Below are 17,200 nucleotides of genomic sequence, written 5' to 3' on the forward strand. Positions count from 1 at the left end.
GTCCTGATTCTCTTTCTGTGTTGTTCATATGTGAGTCTTCTCCATTTTGCTGGCTTTGCTTCATGGTTCTGTTTTCACCCATTTTCGAATTCTTTGATAAATGATTCCAAGTTGGTTGCTCTTTCACTAATCTATAATTAGTTTTGTCATTTAATCATCTAAAATCTACACCTAAATTACACATATCCTTTTTTCCCCCCTCAAAGACCCATTTTCTGGCTCCTCTTCTTTATGAAAGATTCAGCTATAATATCCTCCAGTTCTGATGACATAATTATCCAAAAAAATATTAACTTTCTCTCTTGGTTGATGTCACTGATGAGTCTCCCAGATTTTAAAATGCTTGTATTTCAAACTTTCTGCTGCACTATTTTGGTTTCTCTAACAACGATTTTGGATTAGTTATAAAAAGGAAAAAAAAATCTTAGAAATGCTGCTTGCCATTAAGTCAACTTAAAATGCACCAGAGATCTTGAGTAGGTTTTTAAACCATGAGAATAAAGACATCCAGTTAAATCTTGTGTCAGTTTATGGTCCATCAAAACCCATTCTTTATTTCATGTAAAGGAATACAATTTACATATTAAATAACACTATAATAGAACAATTTACTATCGTTTCCAACAGAACAAAGCAAATTTTTTCAAGTTACAAAACACCACATTTTCAAATGGGTTATGAGACAGACTTGTTCAGCAATTGCCTAGGTCTATTCCTATTGCACACACTGACAATATAGTTGAAAATACCTGCAACTTCGACAACCACTGCCCCAAGAAATAATGCATGTTAAATGCCTTTGAAACGTGATGACATTGTATTCATATCAATGCACTTACATCTTTCCACATAGCCACCACAAAACTATGAAGGAGTTGATACTAGAAAAAAATTAGCTTTATATGAAAATATAAAATTCTGTGATTATATACCATAGATACAAAGTCCCCATTAGAAGCCTGCGAAGCAAAAAAATATTTACAGTTTGATTGTGCCTGCTACCTTTAATGAATGAATAAGGATTATGGATTTCGAGATACGATTTTGTATCTAACCGTGGATTTGTCTAAAATGCAGAAACAAAATTATTTTGAAGACGACTACCCCAAATGTTGGAGAAATTAGGTTTATTAAAAAAATTCAAAAATCTCCCCTTGATTGAGAAAAGTTTTTTCTATTTTTATACACTTCTTTTCTTGAAAAGTTTTTTAATCGCCTAAATGTCTGATTCATCTTTGCCTCATCAAAATGTTTAGCTTGTATAGAAAATGTCTCGTACTTTGAGAAAATACCTCTTTTTTTTTTTAAAACACAAAATTTTGAAACTTTTGTTTTTCTTTCTAGGTAGCAGTTTTCTTTCAGGATGTCATGTCAAAGAGAAGATTCACAGCAAATTCTGTCCAGCAATGCTGTTTTCTTCTGAGTTATGACTACAAAGCTACATCTGCAGGTAACTTACACAAATGACTCTGATGTACAAATAGGGCCAACTCTTGAAAAGAGAATCAATATAATTCTAAACTGTAATTAAGGTATGTACGTTTGTGTGAAAATTTATTCAGTAAGTAGAATTTTTCCTGAAAATATGAACTGACATCTTGTAAGCATTAGTGAGTCACTTATTGAGTTTACAAATAAAAAGTACACCCTGGACTTAAGAGACGGTTTAAAAATAATAAGACAATTATAACCATGTCTGATAAAAGAATAACTACATTCTGCTGAGAACTACTTTATATCTTTGGTAAGTTAAAAATTCTGTTCCAATGACATTATATGATTTGAGATCTTTTAAAAAGTATTTTAAAGATCATTTGAGAATGCAAATATGCTGCGTTATTGGTGTAGCCTTCATACAAGTAATGGTAGAATTTTATTGTCAGATGTTCCCTTATTTTGGACCCATGTAGTGTACAATAGCAAGTTAATATTGGTTCTCAAATCCTTGTACACTGTAAAAGAAACAAATTGCTTGTGTTCTTATTAATCCTTCAACAGGCTTAGTAAATCCTGCACCTTCTTGCATGCAAGATCTTTTTCCCTCATAAGATGCCTGTGACTTTTCTGTTGTGTGCAAAAAAAGTCAATATTTTTCTTCACAAATCTCATTACAGCATGGTGCATTGTAAGTAACATTTTTAGAAATTGATAACTTAATTGCTGTACCATATCCCTGACATACAGAAAAAAGTTACAATTTGGATTACTGAAATTTTTTTTTAAACACTGATGGCATCACAGGTATTTCACAAACATTTGCCAGACTCACATAATGTATTACTTTAAAATAAGTTCAAAAATACACCATCTTATGCATAAGGAAAGGCTTCATCTGAGCTAGCCTGCAACCAAAACATAGAATGCTTTTCCTTGCAAAATTACTGTAAAAACGGTCTCTAAACCCAAATAAGAGAAGATTGCAAACAGTATTGTTTCATTCATTTTTGGGATTTTGTCCAAGGTCTTCATAGGCTGTAACACTGATCAAATAGTGCAAATTAGAATGAATTGTGATTTAACTTTATGAAACTGAGAGGTGCAAAATACTCAGCAGGATAACAATAAGTTTCAGAATGGTTTAAAAAAAAAATTGAATCATCACTGTACAAAGTACAGCCAGGTTATCAGTTAACTTGGAACCTGGCAAAAAAAAAGGCCTCAAAAGTTCATTCATTCCTCACCATTTAAAAAAAAAATTAAGTGCCATTTACAAAAAGCTTCATATTACACAAGAGATTCCATGCTCTCTGTTGGGTCTGATTCATCAGTAATAATGATGGTGCCATTTTTGTCAAATGATGAGGGGCTGTTCCCATTCTCTTTTGTGCTGATTAAGCTGAGCATTGCTTTATATAGGAACTGATACTGCTCCTGTGCAAAGACAGACAAAATGAATTGATTAGGAGAAAATCTGTTCATCCAATGTGCACATTAATACTTCAATGTGTGGGGCAACTTTTACAGCTATCGACTCTTCAATAATGTGCAAAGATTAGTGCAATAGAAGTCGACCAGATGCAAGGCCTTCTATTCCTCTAACTTCATAAGCCTACAATACCAGACCCTGTGTAAGCACTGCTCATTTTTATTGCAAATATCTGAGGATATAGCACAACTATCACTTCATACAACTTGCAATGAATGTTTATAAAATGAATAATTATCTATGCAAAATGGCAAGATTTTAATTTTTCACGCTCATATACTTACAATATCGGTGAAAACACCTGGCCTCATAAGGTTTATCATCTTTGCAACCTGGTATACATCTACAGCAGATTCACATTCCAACTGCTGTGACAGGGTGGTAAGGCCACAGAACAACCCAGCAGAAACTCCTCCAAACCTGTGTAACACATAATGAAGGAAACTGTTTAAGATATCTCTATCTTTTCTGATGGCTACGTCTGTATAGTTCAGATCATAGAGTTAATAGATTAGATACAATTTAGAAGTTTAAACCATTCATGATTTCATAACATTTTATAATATGGAATGTAATTAAATGCAGTTGTTAATTTTGAAATCAAAGACCACTTTTTGCTTTCAACAGTGAATCTTTCTTCAAATTGTTCAATTTTAGCAACATTAAATGAAGAGAGCAGTGGATAGATATTTATTAATAAAGGTACACAATCCTTTATCCAGACATCTAAAATCTGGAAAGCTCCAAAAACCAGGAAGTGGGGAGAGAGACAGCAGCGCGAATCGGGCGGGTGGGAGACTGGCAGCACATTTCGGGTAGATTCCATATTGTAACAATGTAGATGTCTGTTTTAATTATTTCCATAGAATCTACTGGAAGAATGAAAATAAGACAAATATGATAAAGGAATTGATCGTATCAAAAAGTTTGAAATAAGAAAAAAATAATCTCAGAGTAATATGGTTGGACTATTGTTTTAAAATTTGCAAATCTTGTTAGTTGTCGTTGTTGGGAGTTGTTGACCTCCTCCTCCCTCCTTCCCCCCAGCAGCACCACCAGCATGACATTCAGGTGCAAATAAAAATGTGAAACAAGAAGTACATACTCATCATGAACAATTGTTGGTCCATCTCTGCTTGAGGCCTCTTCTTTTAATACATTAATAAGTTCAAAGGTGCTGCTGAGAGGAGCATCTGGATTGGGCCATTTTGGACACTGAAAGTGACGCACCTCCAGTACATAATCATCCTAAAGGGATAGAAGACAGGAGAATATTTTGCAAATGAGAAAAATCCATATCTGTCTTTTTTAATCCCATGTTGTTCATATGAACATTGGTAAAATTGCAAGCCAAAATTTCGTTCCCACATTCCTTGACATTATTTTCTTCTCAAATCACCTGTGTGTGAGGCCTTGGCACCAAAATTCTTCACAAGACCTGTGCTTGTGCAATTGTAAGACTGTCTATATTTAGGCTGCACAATTATTTGTATTGAGTTTTCCTGCTATGTATTTAATATTTACAGTTCAAGGGCCTGTACCTGTACTGCTTTGTTCTACAGTGCCCTCCATTATATTTGAGACAGACACTTTTCCTTTATGCAATTTCTACATGATCAAACCAAAATGTATACAAGTACCCTTTAATAAAATCTGGAATGTGTACTATACTCACACGTGAAATGTTCAATTGCAAATTTAAAACTGTGGAGCACTAGGGCAAATAAAAGAATAAAAAAGTGTCTTTGTCCCAAACTTTATAGAAGGCATTGCATGTTCTATTAAGAATCAATGATTAGTGGATGGCACAAAATTGATTGGATGACAGTGAGGAAGCCAGCCATGACTGCAGGAAGATACATCATTGGAAAGTGCCGAATTGCAATTCAGTTTAGAGAAGTATTAAGTGTATATATTTGAAGAGAATTACAAGCAAGGGTGGACTCGGTGTATCAGAGGATACTCCCAACTGTACCAAAAATGAGTTGATTCTCTTGTGGCAAGTGATTGATGGGCTAAATTGGCTCTCTGTACCATATCTTTTTATGCTATTGACTCTGGTTCATTCTTCTCTTTGACCCCAGTTGAAAAATGGCTTTATTGTCATTAATTACATCCTTCCCCAAGCCAAATCTCAGACTCAAACTGACTATTCTTTAAACGCAGATTTTGTCTCAATTCATCTGCTATTGAAACTCTTACCCATGATTTTGCAACTTTTAGACTTGCTTATTCCAGGCTCACCTGGCTAGGCTACTATCTATTCTATAAATTAAAATTCTCCCAACAATCTAGGAAGTCGTCAACTCTGTATCACAACTCCTATTTTGTTTGTTGAGCGATGTTAATTCAACCTATGCTTACAATATGACCCACAAATACATCAAACATTCAATTTGCATTGATGAATGAGTGCAGTGGCAATAACTCGAGAGAACGTTGGCACCATCCTAGACAAAATAACTTTACTTGATTGGTGCCCAATCAACTGCCTGATGCATTCATTCCATCCATTGCCTGTGCTTAAATAAACTGCAATTATGTGCCCAGGCTACTCTGACAGCACTTTCAAATCTTTTCTGACCAAGTGGCAGAAAATCAGCATGTGCAAGCTAATCCGATTACATTTTGGATACATTTCAAATCTCACAGATACTAATTTGAAAATACATTGCTGGCCATTCATTATTGCAAGGTCTGAATCCTAAAAATCCCTACCCAATAGCACAATACAAGTTCCTTCACAAAAAAGACTATAGCAGTTCAAGAAATTGGCTCACCATCACCACCAAATCAAGGGCAATTGGGACAGACAATAACTACTGAGCTTGCTGGCAGTGACCAAATCCCAAAAGTTGATTGATAAAAATTAATAGAAGGTGTGATCTAAAAGTGCATTATACTATATGTTAACTTGACACTGCTGCACTTATTTTGGCTCTTTAAAAATGCAAAAAAAGTTTGTTTTTAAATAAGCATTGAATAACATAATACTATTTTTCATTTCATGTTTACTCATGTCCTAACTCTAAATTTTGCAGTCCTTAGTAGCATCTTCAAATCACCAGAACCTGCATTCCGGTAAGAATAAGACATTCTAATTTTTTTTCCCCACAGTTATTTCACACTGATTTTACATTGTCATTACATTAGTTCCCATCTGATTTTACATTGTTATCTCTGTACTGAGTTTAATATAACAATAATGTAACATGCTGATGTAATCTAGAAAATTACATCTTCATAGTGAAATTTTATCAGAGAATTTCCATATATGACAAATTCCATATCTTGTGTAGCTCCACTTGGAGACCCCTGGTTGATTCATCATCTTCTCATTTGCATTGGGTCTCTATCTCCAAGTCATTAATTTAGTTTAGGAACAGAAGGGGCCTCCACACTAAAGCCTAAGGCAAGCATTTTAATATTTCCTTCCTATGCTGGCATCATTCATGACCGAGTCTCTGTTGTATTCATCCATTAGCTCATTCTTTATCCTCACTCTATCTTAAATAGTACTGCATCATATTATATAAATATATAGCGGGGGTTATAATCTTCCTTTTGAACATTTTGGCAATATTTTCTTGAAATTTTGTTTCTTAGACATGATTTGTAGTTGTCATGTTAGATTGTCTTTTCTAATTTCAGGACAACTTTCACATGATTACTAAAATTTTACAAATGTTACTCATCGAGAATAGATCCTCTTCTTTGCAAATGTACATAAATTTGTACCAGTTGGGGGTATAAGGGACATGTTAATGTCTCTGGCAAATTCTTATTAAGAAAATAATTATTCAGTGCAATAACATTTCCTTATGCCCCTCCCATTACCCCTCAAGTCTAACTGAGTGCAGGTTGAGTGTGCTGGTTCTCAGCCAGAGCTTGGAGGAGGTTCCCTGGGGCAATGTCTGCTGAGCAGAAGGCTGTGCTTTTGCTTCTGGAAAGTAGCTGCTGGGGCACATTATGATAGGAAGCTTTAAAGTTACATTTAATAATTCCAGAACAATGCACAACCAAATCCCATTGTGTTCATTAATATGCATAATACAGTTTGTTAAAATCAAATGATTTTCTTCGTGGCTCTTTTCATTTTAGATCTACTCACTTCCTCCTGTCCAAGTTTTGATACATTGACTGCTCATTGAAAATCACATTGACTCATTCAAGAATAGCATTTTTGAAAACCAATATTTCTTTTAACAAATACAGTTGTATAACAGCTTGCTGAGGATAAAACTCCACAGCCAAAGCAGCTGCTTCAATAGAAGCTTGATGTCTCAGTGACTAGGTAAAATGCCAGCTTCTATCTGGCCTAATTTCTGCTGGTAGCAACAGACTGGAAATGCCAGTTTCTTGCTTGCCAACTTGGCCTGTTTCAATTGAACAACTTCGCCCCAATGCTCAAGATAAAAATATTTGAATTATGATGATTGTGCAAGTCACCATTAGCCTCAAATTCATTTGCTTTAACCTAATGCAAATTTCAGCCTACCCTAACATTTGCTCAGCAAAAGGTGGAAGGTGCTCATACCTGTTTAGCCTCCCAATCAGGGTCACGCGAAGCCATGGATTGCAGATGGTGAATGGTTTTTACAAGCAGATTCTATAAATTGGAAAACTAAAAAAGCTGAGCCAATGAATCTGCTAATCAATGGCCAGAATTACCCATCCAGTATGGACAGTGCAATGAAGAAGGCAAAGGGAAACCACTTCAGTATTTTAAGTTGTATGTCTATGAGCTCAACTTCGACTACAGTCTCAACTCAAAGATGGAACCTTCACTGAAGGAGAAGGGGGAGGCAACAACTACAATTTGGAGGGTCAGAGATTGTGACAGATGGAGAGACATGATCGTCCACGCTGAAAAGCCATGCATATGAATGATAATGATCATTGATCTTAGTCACTGGCCTATGAAGAAATACAAGAATATCCAAAATAATTTGCTTCAAATCCAAAGAAAGATAAACACACTTTTTTTATAAAAAATATCTAGAGTAGCAGTGTTTGAAAGGATTAGTGGTTAGATTTAAAAGTTGAACAAAATTCTCTTAACATTAAAACAAGCATGGTTTCATTTTCTCATTTAAATTGGAAGGGTATTAAGCTTTATAATGTAAGATGTGTCAATCCAACAATGAAAACAAAATCTTATGAATGCAGAATATTTTTTCCAAACCTGTGTTGCTTCCAGGATAAAATCATGAATGATAACTTGCTCTTCATTAGAAAGGCACAGAATGTCTTTGCTGATAAGGGTCACAGTAAAGGCTTCACAGTTCATGGATTCTTCACGGCTTGGCCAGTAAACTGATTCATCCTCAGCCTATTGGAGAAGAACCACACTTTCAAGACCAGAGCTGCTCGGAGTCCTGCAACTCATTATCATTACCAAAGTATTCAAATCACTCATTTATTTGAATGTCTTGAAAGAACTCTTAGGGGTAGAGGGAATCACGCAATGTACAGTAATTTAGCAGTTGATTCACATTTGTGCTTTCTCTTACCAAGCCATAGGGCAACCAGTTTGAGGTCATGTGCTGAAACAGAAGAACCATAGATACAGGAGCAGAAATAGGCCATTCAGCCCATTGAATCTGCTCCACCATTTGATCATGAACTGATCCATTTTCCTGCTCAGCCTTTGATGCCCTAGCTCAGGGGTGTCAAACTCAAATTCACGGAGGGCCAAAATTAAAAACTTGGACTAAGTCGAGGGCCGAACTAAATATTTATTGAAAATTTTCAACAACATCTGCATGTTTTCTCTTCTTTCAACATATGTAATGTTAAACTTTTTCTTATTAAAATAAATGTTTAATAATAGTTTTGGTTAAACTCTTTCATTGTCATTGGCCCATTACCTTTAGCGTCTGAAACCGTGCACATGACGAGTCAATGAGGGATGATTAAAGCAGTGGTCTTCAAACTTTTTCTTTCCACCCACAGACCACCTTAAGCAATCCCTTACTAATCACAGAGCACCAATGGCACAGGGACGCGAGTGGAAAGAAAAAGGTTGAGAACTGTTGTATTGTGGTAACTCCACATCTGATTAGGTTAATTGTTAGGCAAGTGGTCAGAGAAGGACCCCCCCCACACCACCCCAAGAAAGGCTTAAATCACAGGAACAAAACAAGCTTCCGTCTCACTGCTCCCAATCTTACACACAGTCCTGATGTGGAATGTGGGGTCGCAGCTCTACGTTCACCCGAGTTTAGGTGCTGTCTGTGTGGAGTTTGTACGCTCTCCCCTTGTCTTGGACCAACAGGTCAGTCGCCTGATGAAGGCACCCGAACCCCCCATTGAAACGCTGGCGTCCGGGTCGGTGGAGAAATTGGCTGAGAAGAGTGCGTTGCTCCCACCCCCCTCCCATGGTTGGAGAGGGATTAAACTGCGATCTCACGGCGCCGGGCTCATCTCCAACAAAAGGAGCGGGAGGCAGGGTCCGCCGCGCACGGAGCGAGGGGGAAGGCATCGCCAACGAGACGTTCGGTCCGGCGTCGCCGCTGAAGTGCAGACCCAGCGAGGATGGTCCCCAACTCCAGCTGCGTCGGTGTGTCCGGGAGCCGGGTGGGCTGAGTGCGGCGCTCCGATCCCCGGGATTCGGGACTCTGAGATCCCTCCACACCTCCGGCGTCTTCATTTTCACCTTCAGTGTGCATGCGCTATACTGGCGCGGCGGCCAGCGGGCGAACTCTAATATATATTTAATATGATCTTTTTGGCCCGCAGGCCAGAGTTTGACATGTGTGCCCTAGCTAATCAAGAGACTATCGATCTCTGCCTTAAATACACACAATAACATGACCTCCACAACCGCCTATGGCAAGAAATTCCACTGCATTTCTGTTGTAAGCGGACACCTTTCAATCCTGAAATTGTGCCCTTGTAGCAATCTGCTACCCAGGAGGCGGCACAACAAAAAAAATGGCAGTTGAATGCAGCGATCGCACAAGGCCCACGCAGTCCAATGGCCTTAGCATCCTCTTGAACCTCGGTTCTGATATCTGGTTTTCATTAGCTACTCTCCAGCATCCCATAGCCTGGTGTGAGTCCTTTGACCTCAAGTCACCAGCAGCCCGCAATTCTCCTTAACATTCATAAACATAACCACATCCTCACACAATTTGCTTGCCTGAATTTTTAAACATGTTAAAAATTGCACGTGTCACAGTTACCTGACCAGAACATCATCGTTCTCTTTTCTCCTACTGTAGGTGGGTGGGCCATGTGCTGTATACCAAGAGACAGCAGGAAATTATTGGCATTGGTTTACATATACTTGCATCCCTATAAAGAAATCTACACTTGAGGCAGTGTGAGTAGTGGAAGAGAAACAGCTACAAATGTTGAGGGTCATTAATGACATCTGTTGCAGAGTTGAAATTGTGCTTCCGCCTCCCCCAACCACGTTCTCGGTCAGTGGGTCCAAAAGGGGGACAACCTTAATGGAGACAGCATTAACCTCTGCTGAATCCATGGTGTTTTGAGTCCAGAAGAACATCTGGGCTCGTCAGGATCACCACTATGGCAGTGTGAGCAGTGGAAGAAACACAGCCACCACGTTGAGAGTTGTTAACGACTGTTTTTATTCAAATTCAGCATGGCCGTATAAGAGGTCAGTCACCTGGTGCATTGTGACATTATAGTCGCTGCCCAAGCTGCGCGCTGGAAGGGATGCTGGAGTCAGAGAGAAACCTCTGATGACGCCATTTCCCCATGGCTGCCCCACCACATGGCGATACAAGCGGGGCCGGTTTGCCATGAGGATGTGCGCCGCCACACAACCCCCCCCCCCCCCCCCCCCAAGAACTGGCTGTGATAAGTCCAGATGGGCTGCCTACCATAAAAAGTTCCTCTCTCCCCCTAACATCTAGGGTAAAGGTTCTGCTGGACCAGTGCAAAACTTTGTATGGCCCCACGTACGGTTGCTGTAGCAGCGCACCTTGTGGTCCCCTCCGCACAAAAATGAACTGGGCCAAGTCCAGCTCTTTGGGGAGATGAAACGGCCGGGTGCCAGGGGTGGGGGAGCTAGGGAGGCCAGTCGCCTGCGTAGGCTCGCCAGCAGGTTTTTGTCGGTGGCTGTGGTGTCAGGGTCTGGCAGGGAAAGCGGTGTGCCATAGACCATCACCGCTGCTGAAGTCTGCAGGTCTTCCTTGGATGCCGTCCTAATCCCGAGGAGGACCCAGGGTAGTTCGTCTGCCCAGTCTGGTCCAGAGAGCAAGCCCATAAGTGATGCCTTCAGGTGCCTGTGGAACCTCTCCACCAACCCGTTGGACTGCGGGTCGTATGCTGTGATGGAGTTTGACCCCCAGGAGCTTCGCCATCTGAGTCTACAGGGCAGACATGAACTGTGCCCCTGTCGCTTGTGATGTGCGCCAGGAGTCCAAAATGGGCAATCCATTGGCTGATCAGTGTCCTGGCACATATTTGCGTAGAGGCCTTCTTAATCGGGATGGCCTCCAGCCACCTTGTGGCCTGATCTACCACCATGAGGAGGTATCGAGCCTCCTTGGACACTGGCAGGGGCCCGACGACATCAACGTGGATGTGTTGGAATCTTCAAACTGCCGGGTTGAAGTTTTGGATGGGGACTCGCATGTGTCACTGGACCTTGGAAGTCTGGTACCTCCTTCTTCAGCCTGTGCCACACAGACCGCTCTGCGACCATCTGCATGGTTGTCTTTACCGCTGGGTGAGCGAGGTCGTGGATCAAACTGAAGACCTTCAGAGTGGCGGGACCACCGGGCGTGGTGTGGCTGTTGAGACGTCGCAGAGCAATGTGTCCGGGCTGCTGGGCACCTGGACATCCTGGAGTTTGAGGCCCGAGATGACAGTCAACAAGGCCTGCGTCTCCGCATTGTTCCTCTGTGCCTGAGCCAGTTGCTCGTAATCCAGGCTGGGTGTGAGAGTGTTGCTAGCTGGATGGGAGAGCGCATCCGCCACTACATTGTCCTTGCCATCCTGTGTCGGATGTCAGTTGTCAATTCAGACACGTATGAGAGGTGGCATTGCTATCTGGCAGAACACAGATCCTTGGCCATCGCCAATGCTTGAGTGAGGGGCTTGTGATCCGTGAACGGCCTGCCCTCAAGGAAGTAGCAGAAATGGCAGATAGCCAAAGGTGCTGTACTTGAGCTCCGGCGGGCAGGCACAGCTGCTTGCTGAAAAAGGCCAGCGGGCGCCATTGTCCATCGAGTCACTGTTCCAGAACCATCCCCACTGTCGTAGCTGAGGCATCCACGGAGACCGCCATGTGTGCCTTCGACCGTGGGTGCACCAGCAGCGTGCTGCTGGCTGAGCCTCCTTTGTCGTGATGAAGGCTCTGTCCACCTCCTCTGACCACGATAAAGTCTTTTCTTTGGTGGCCATGAGCGTGAATAATGGGCGCATGGTGCGTGTGGCTCTGGGGATGAAAGTTCACCATCCCTGCGAACTCTTGGTGGCCTTTCAGGGTGGAGGGTTTGGGGAATCATTGAACAGCCGCTACCTTTTCCAGCGCTGGCGCGGCCCCAGCCACCGAAATGGTGGGCTTCAGGAACTGGAGGGACTCCTTGCTGAACTGGTATTTGGCTGCGTTGACCGTAAGGCCAAAGTCCGCCAGCCGGGCAAAGAGTGTGCAGAGGTGGGCTTTGTGTTCGTCGCGGTTGCGACTGGCAATGAGAATAGCGTCCAGGTCTTTTCCAACCACGTCCATGAGGCGCTGGAACGTTTGGGCCACTTTCTTTAGACCGAAGGGCATACACAGGAACTGGAAGATGTCAAAAGGGGTGATAATGTCCGGCTTACCCATGTCATCTGGATGCACCAGGATCTGATGGTATCCCCACATGAGGTCCACTTTGGAGAAGACCCGTGCACTGTGGAGGTTGGCGGAGAAGTCCTGTATGTGGGGCACCAGCTACCTATTGGGGGTGGTTGCATTGTTCAACCGACGGTAGTCCCTGCATGGTCTCCAGCCCCTGGACAATTTCGGGACCATATGGAGCAGTGATCGCAGGCGCTGTCCGAGTGCCGGATGATTCCCAGTTCCTGGAGCCTGGAGAACTCCTCCTTTGCCTGCTGGAGCTTCTCAGGAGGCAACCATCTGGGTCTAGCATGCAGGGGTGGGCCCTGTGTGACGATGTGGTGGAAGACCCCATGCTGGGGCAGGGCGGCATAGAAAGGTAGCTCCAAGATGGCGGGGAATTCGTGGACTATCTCATCGAACTTATCCTTTGCGGCAGCAATTTTTGGCCTGTGGCCTTCTGCTGTGTCCAGTCAAGTGGAGTGGAACATTAGGGCGTTGACCAGCCTTTTGCCCTTCATGTCAACCAGTAGGCCGTGAGCTCTGAGGAAGTCGGCCCCTAACAGCACGATGCCCATGGAGGCTAGGACGAACCTCGAGTGGAACCTTTCCTTCCTGATCTGGATCTGTGACCTGTGGGTGCTGTAGGTCATGGTGGTGGAGTCGTTGGCTGCCCGCAGGGTTGGACCTCGAGATCGGGTGTGAGTCTTTAATGCTGTTGGGGGGGGGGGGGGGGGGAAAGGACGGTGAGCTTAGCCCCTGTATCCACCAGGAATCGGCGGCCGGTGGATCTGTCACATGAGGAAGGCTGTTTGTGTGGCAAGCCGTCGCAGCCATCAACGACGGCTGGCCTGGTCATTTCCCTAAAACCCACAGGCTGATGGTAGAAACACCAGGTCGACTGGCCCTCTTCTGGCTTGGTCTTGGGAGTGGCTTGCGGTCAGCTGGCTCCTGGTCATGCCACCTGGTTGAGGGCTGCCTCGTTCTCCCTCTTCGTGTGCCAGAGGGCATCCGCATGGGCTGCTGTCCTCCTCGGGTTCGAGAAGTCTTCATCTGTGAGGAGCAGCTGGATGCCCTCTGGCATCTGTTCCAGGAATATCTGGCAGAAAAGAAAACAAGGCTTGTGGTCTTCCGCCAGGGCCAGCATTTCGTCCATCAGCACCCTCAGACTACGGTCCCCAAGCCCATCTAGGTGAAGGAGCATGGAAGCCTGTTGCTGGGGAGTTAACCTGAAAGTTCCAAGTAGCAGGTCTTTGAGGGCGGTGTACTTGCCCGTAGCCCGGGGGGTGGTGGATGATGTCGTCCACCCTTGGTGCTGTATCTTGGTCCAGAGCGCTCACGATATGATAGAACATCGTGGCATCTGAGGAGATGTTGCGGGGTTTAAATTGGGCTTTCGCCTGCCTGAACCACGTTCTCGGTTGGTGGGTCCAAAAGGGGGGGAAGCTTGATGGAGACAGCGTTAACCTCTGCTGAATTCATGGTGTTTTGAGTCCAGAAAAATGTCTGGGCTTGTCGGGGTCACCACTGTGGGGGTGTGAGCAGTGGAAGAAACACAACCACCACATTGAGGGTCATTAATGACTGTTTTTATTCAAATTCAGCACGTCCCTATAAGGGCAGCATAAGCTCAGTCACCTGGTGCATTGTGACATCAATCACTGCCCAGGGTGTGGGCTGGAAGGGATGCTGGAGTCAGAGAGAAACCTCTGAAGACACCATTTCCTCATGGCTGCCCCTCCATGTGGCGATACAAGCGGGGCCGGTTCACCTTGAGGATGTGCGCCGCCGCACACTAATCATAATCTTAGGTTTGATTTTTTTTGGCATAATGAGTATGAATCCAAACCCAATTCATCTCACACCCACATTCTATTCACTGACCCTTCTACTCTGACTTTATATATTATAGATAGTGCAGGAATTACATCTTATTTGACCATTAACTCATCCACCTTTTTGGGCAGCACAGATTCATAGTCCGAAATGGCCTGTTAGCCTACTGTACGTATGTCTAAGTATTTTCCACAGTATGATCAATACTTTTTACAATACAGCTGCCTTTATAGACTGCAGCTCAGCCTTCAATACCATCATTCCTTTAGTGCTGGACAAGAAGCTACAAACTCCAAGATATTTATTCTGTTCTCGAGTCTTTACGTCCCTGTTCTTTCCCACATTTGTGATCTAGATAAGAAAAAGAGTTAGACTTTCTGGTCTGGATTCCAGAACCCAAGAGCTCCTTTTTCTTTTGTGATTCCTTTGCTTTATTCACTTTCTCTTCTATTTTCTACCTTCCTTCCATCTTCGGGACATTTGGGAGTGGGGGAAGGAGGGATGGAGTTAGTTGGAAACATGGACAACCTGTATCAATGATTTTTCCACCCGCTTTATTCTATGCATCTATAATGGTTAATTCTTTAACCACAAAATTTAAATAAAATATTTTTAAAAAGCTACAAACTCTAAGCCTCTGAACCCGCTCTGCAACTGGATCCTTGACTCTCTCATTGGAAGACCACAGTTGGTACGAATTGGAAACAACATCTCCTCTTCACTGATCATCAACACAGGTGCACCCCAAGGATGTGTGCTTTGTCCACTGCTCTACTCATTATACACCACGACTGTGTAACCAGGCACAATTCCAATGTCATCTACAAGTTTGCTGATGACACCACAGAGCAGAATCACAAACTGCAATGAGAAAGTGAACAGGTGGAAGATACATCAGCTCGTTGAATGGTGTAACGACAACAACCTTGTGCTCAACATCAGCAAAACCAAGGAAATGATTGTGGACTTCAGGAGGTTGTCAGGGGAACACGACACAGTCCTCATTGAGGGCTCAGTAGTGGAGAGGATCAAGACCTTAAAATATCTGGGTGTCAACATCTCTGAGGATCTGTCCTAAATGTTGATGCAAAGAAATTTGGTACATCACTGAAGTCTCTTGAAAACTTCTTCAGGTGTACCATGAAGAGCATTCTGACTGGTTGCATCACTGCCTGGTAATGGAGTCACCAACTCTCAAGACAAGAATAAACTCCAGAGGGTTGTTAACTCAGGCACCAGACTTCACTCCGTCGAGGACATCTACTTAAGCCGGTATCTTAAAAAAGCCTCTATCCTCAAAGATCCCCACCATCCAGGCCACACCCTCTTCACTCTGTGATCATTGGGGAAAAGGTACATGGGCCTAAAGACTAGTACTCAACGGCACAAGAACAGCTTCTTCCCCGCTGCCATCAGACTCCTAAATAATCAATGAACCAAAGACACTGCCTTACTTTTTGTGCACTTTTTAATATTTCTATGATAATGTTGTAAGATGATTTTCACTTAGATGCTGTTGCAAAACACTGAATTTAAATTTAGTCATGACTTCTGATTCTGATTCCTTGAACTCTCACTTTGATTATAGAGTTAAGTTTATGCTGCTCTGAAACTGTTGGTCATCTTTGTGGAAGGGAATTTTGTGCCCGCAGCTGACAGCCCTATTTGTAGTCAAGCAAGGGTTCTATTTTAAAACATAACTAATTGATATAAATTCATATTATCTAATTTTTCTGTATGACATAGAAGGCCACTCAGCCCCCATGTCCCTGCCAGTTCTCAGAGCATTCTCATCAATATTATTATTCCACACATTTCCTTGCAATATCACACCCATCAAGGCCCACACACATATAGTAGGGGTACTTTAATATAAGCAATTAATCTACTAACCAGTTTTTTTTTTGAGGAAAATGGAGCAACTGAACTAATCCCACAGGGAGAATGCATATATTCCACACTGATAACACTATCTGTCAGGATTGAACCTTACTCTCAGGAGTTGGATGGTAGCACTGTTCCACCATTTTGCTACGGTATTTAGAAACTGTTGAGATTGATACTTCTACTATTTTGATCGACTTGTAGTGAATCACAAGACAGTTGTGTATTTGTCCTTTTTTTGTACGCATACAAATGGAATCTGGAGACGAGTTTCTCTGTAAAAATGAATGGTCTTATTTTAAATGGAAGTGCCGCACCACCAATTAGGATGGAGTTTAATATTCTTGTTGTACTCTAAAGTGAATAGTATGATTTGTCAGACATGTGAGTTACACATTTATAATCCTAGGTAAGTTTTAAAAAAAATAATCAGGTGTCATTACTTAATCAAGGTTTGAGGTGAAAATCTCCTTCAAAGTCTTAACATTAATTACAAATTTTATAAGATGCATCTGATTCCCATTTTCTAGAATTAGGGCTTACCATCAAAATAAGGTGAGGAATGAGAGGGAACTTCTTCACCCAGAGAGTAGTGAATTTTCTGCATTATGGGGCTGTGGGACTCAATTCCTAAGTATATTCAAGTAAGAATTCAATTTGTTGTTGAGGTAGAAAATCTGCTGTTAAAATTTCAGAGCAGGCCAAAACAATAGCCTGTTCCTATTTCTCGCCATTGTATTTAAAAATGAAATACACAG

General features: G+C 42.3%; 1 protein-coding gene across 2 annotated transcripts in view; it reads right to left on the reverse strand.

Moving 5' to 3' along the window:
* Positions 1-516: 516 nt before the first annotated feature.
* LOC138764115 (receptor-type tyrosine-protein phosphatase gamma-like) overlaps positions 517-17,200 on the reverse strand; it is a 735,396-nt gene continuing 718,712 nt past the window's right edge. For both annotated transcript variants that reach the window (XM_069939515.1, XM_069939516.1), the window contains 4 exons: positions 8,112-8,258; positions 4,032-4,174; positions 3,211-3,346; positions 517-2,871 (listed from right to left, as the gene is read on the reverse strand). In XM_069939515.1, coding sequence (XP_069795616.1) covers positions 2,725-2,871; positions 3,211-3,346; positions 4,032-4,174; positions 8,112-8,258 — 573 coding nt within the window. In that variant the 3' untranslated portion in view covers positions 517-2,724. The remainder of the gene's footprint in view (positions 2,872-3,210; positions 3,347-4,031; positions 4,175-8,111; positions 8,259-17,200) is intronic.

The sequence above is a fragment of the Narcine bancroftii genome, chromosome 5 (assembly GCF_036971445.1).
Source record: "Narcine bancroftii isolate sNarBan1 chromosome 5, sNarBan1.hap1, whole genome shotgun sequence".
NCBI classification, from domain to species: domain Eukaryota; kingdom Metazoa; phylum Chordata; class Chondrichthyes; order Torpediniformes; family Narcinidae; genus Narcine; species Narcine bancroftii.